We start from the raw sequence: 1,434 nt of genomic DNA, 5'->3' as shown, positions 1-1,434 counted from the left end.
AGAGGCTGGATAGATTGTTGGGGAACTCTAAATGGGTTCAGACCTTCCCTTGCACTATCATTACTCATCTGGCTATGGCAGGGTCTGACCATAGACCTTTGTTATGTACTATCCAAAATGCTGAAAAGCCAAAAAATGCTCCTTTCAGATTTCAAAACATGTGGACTCTCCACCCTCAGTTTGTTGAGGAAGTTGGTAAGGTTTGGAAGGCTGAAGGGAACTCTAATCCCTAGGTAAAATTGTGGATTCTGCAAAAAAAGGTAGCTGCTCATCTCAAGAAGTGGAATTGGGAAAATTTTGGTAATATTAATGAGAATCTGACTAATGCTCAAAGTAATGTTATCAAAATGGAAAAGAATTTCCAAATGGGCTTGAATTCTGAAGCTGCACTGCACAAAGCAAGTGAGGAGCTGTTAATGCACACCAGTTTTACTGAACTTTTTCTGAAACAAAAAGCTGCTGTCACAAGATTCATTGATGATGATAGAAACACAGGCTATTATCATGCTTGTATTAATTTCAGAAGGAAGAACAACATGATCCTCTCTATACATGATTCAAATGGTAATGTAGTAACTGATGCTGAAGACATTGCCACTGATGCTATTCAGTATTTTCAGAAAATCTTTAGGGATCAGTCTACTGAGAGATCTCATATCAAGGTGTAACTTTTCTCTGAGTGCATTAATTATGTTCAAAGTTTGGACCTGATTCAGATTCCTATGGAAGGGGAAATTAAGACAGTACTGGATTCTATTGATGACCAAAAGGTGGCTGGCCCTGATGGTTTTACTGCTAAATTCTATAAGTCTACTTGGCATATCATCGGTGGGGAGGTGTTTGATGCTGTACAATGCTTCTTTAAAGGTATGGATCCCCTAAGTACTTCACTGCTTCCACTATTACTTTGATTCCCAAAAATTCTACCAGGACTGGGTGGGGAGATTTCAGACCTATTAGTCTAACAAATGTCTTGTCTAAAGTTATCAGCAAGGTTATTAACAGCAGGCTCCAACCTCACCTCCAACAACTTATCAGCAATAACCAGGTAGCATTTGTGAAAGGGAGACAGATCTCTGATAATATTCTCTTGGCACAGGAGTTGTTGTTGGACCTTGACAGAAAGTGTAGAGGAAGCAATCTCATTCTGAAATTGGATATCCAGAAAGCTTATGATTCTATCAATTGGAATTTTATATTGGACATTTTAATTTCTAGGGGTTTCTCTGAGCCCTTTGTAATCTTGATAAAAAGATGGCTGTGTATTAATAATCACTCTATCTTAATCAATGGTAAAAGCCATGGTTTCTTCTCTGCATCAAGGGGAATTAAACAAGAAGAACCACTGTCTCCTACTATCTTCATTCTGGCTATGGATTATCTTTCCAGACTTTTAAATCAATTGTTTGCCTCTTCCCCTCACCTGACATATCA

At 38.4% G+C, this 1,434-nt stretch overlaps 1 protein-coding gene across 1 annotated transcript in view; it reads left to right on the top strand.

The window, feature by feature from the left end:
• Positions 1-911, top strand: part of LOC110035886 — a 1,813-nt gene extending 902 nt beyond the window's left edge. Inside the window, exons 2-4 of the mRNA XM_020740198.1 lie at positions 82-200; positions 261-662; positions 717-911. Coding sequence (XP_020595857.1) covers positions 82-200; positions 261-662; positions 717-911 — 716 coding nt within the window. The remainder of the gene's footprint in view (positions 1-81; positions 201-260; positions 663-716) is intronic.
• Positions 912-1,434: the final 523 nt, after the last annotated feature.

Source organism: Phalaenopsis equestris, unplaced genomic scaffold (assembly GCF_001263595.1).
Source record: "Phalaenopsis equestris unplaced genomic scaffold, ASM126359v1 Scaffold200627, whole genome shotgun sequence".
In the NCBI taxonomy this organism is placed as follows: Eukaryota; Viridiplantae; Streptophyta; class Magnoliopsida; order Asparagales; family Orchidaceae; genus Phalaenopsis; species Phalaenopsis equestris.
This window is presented reverse-complemented; position numbering and strand designations above follow the sequence as displayed.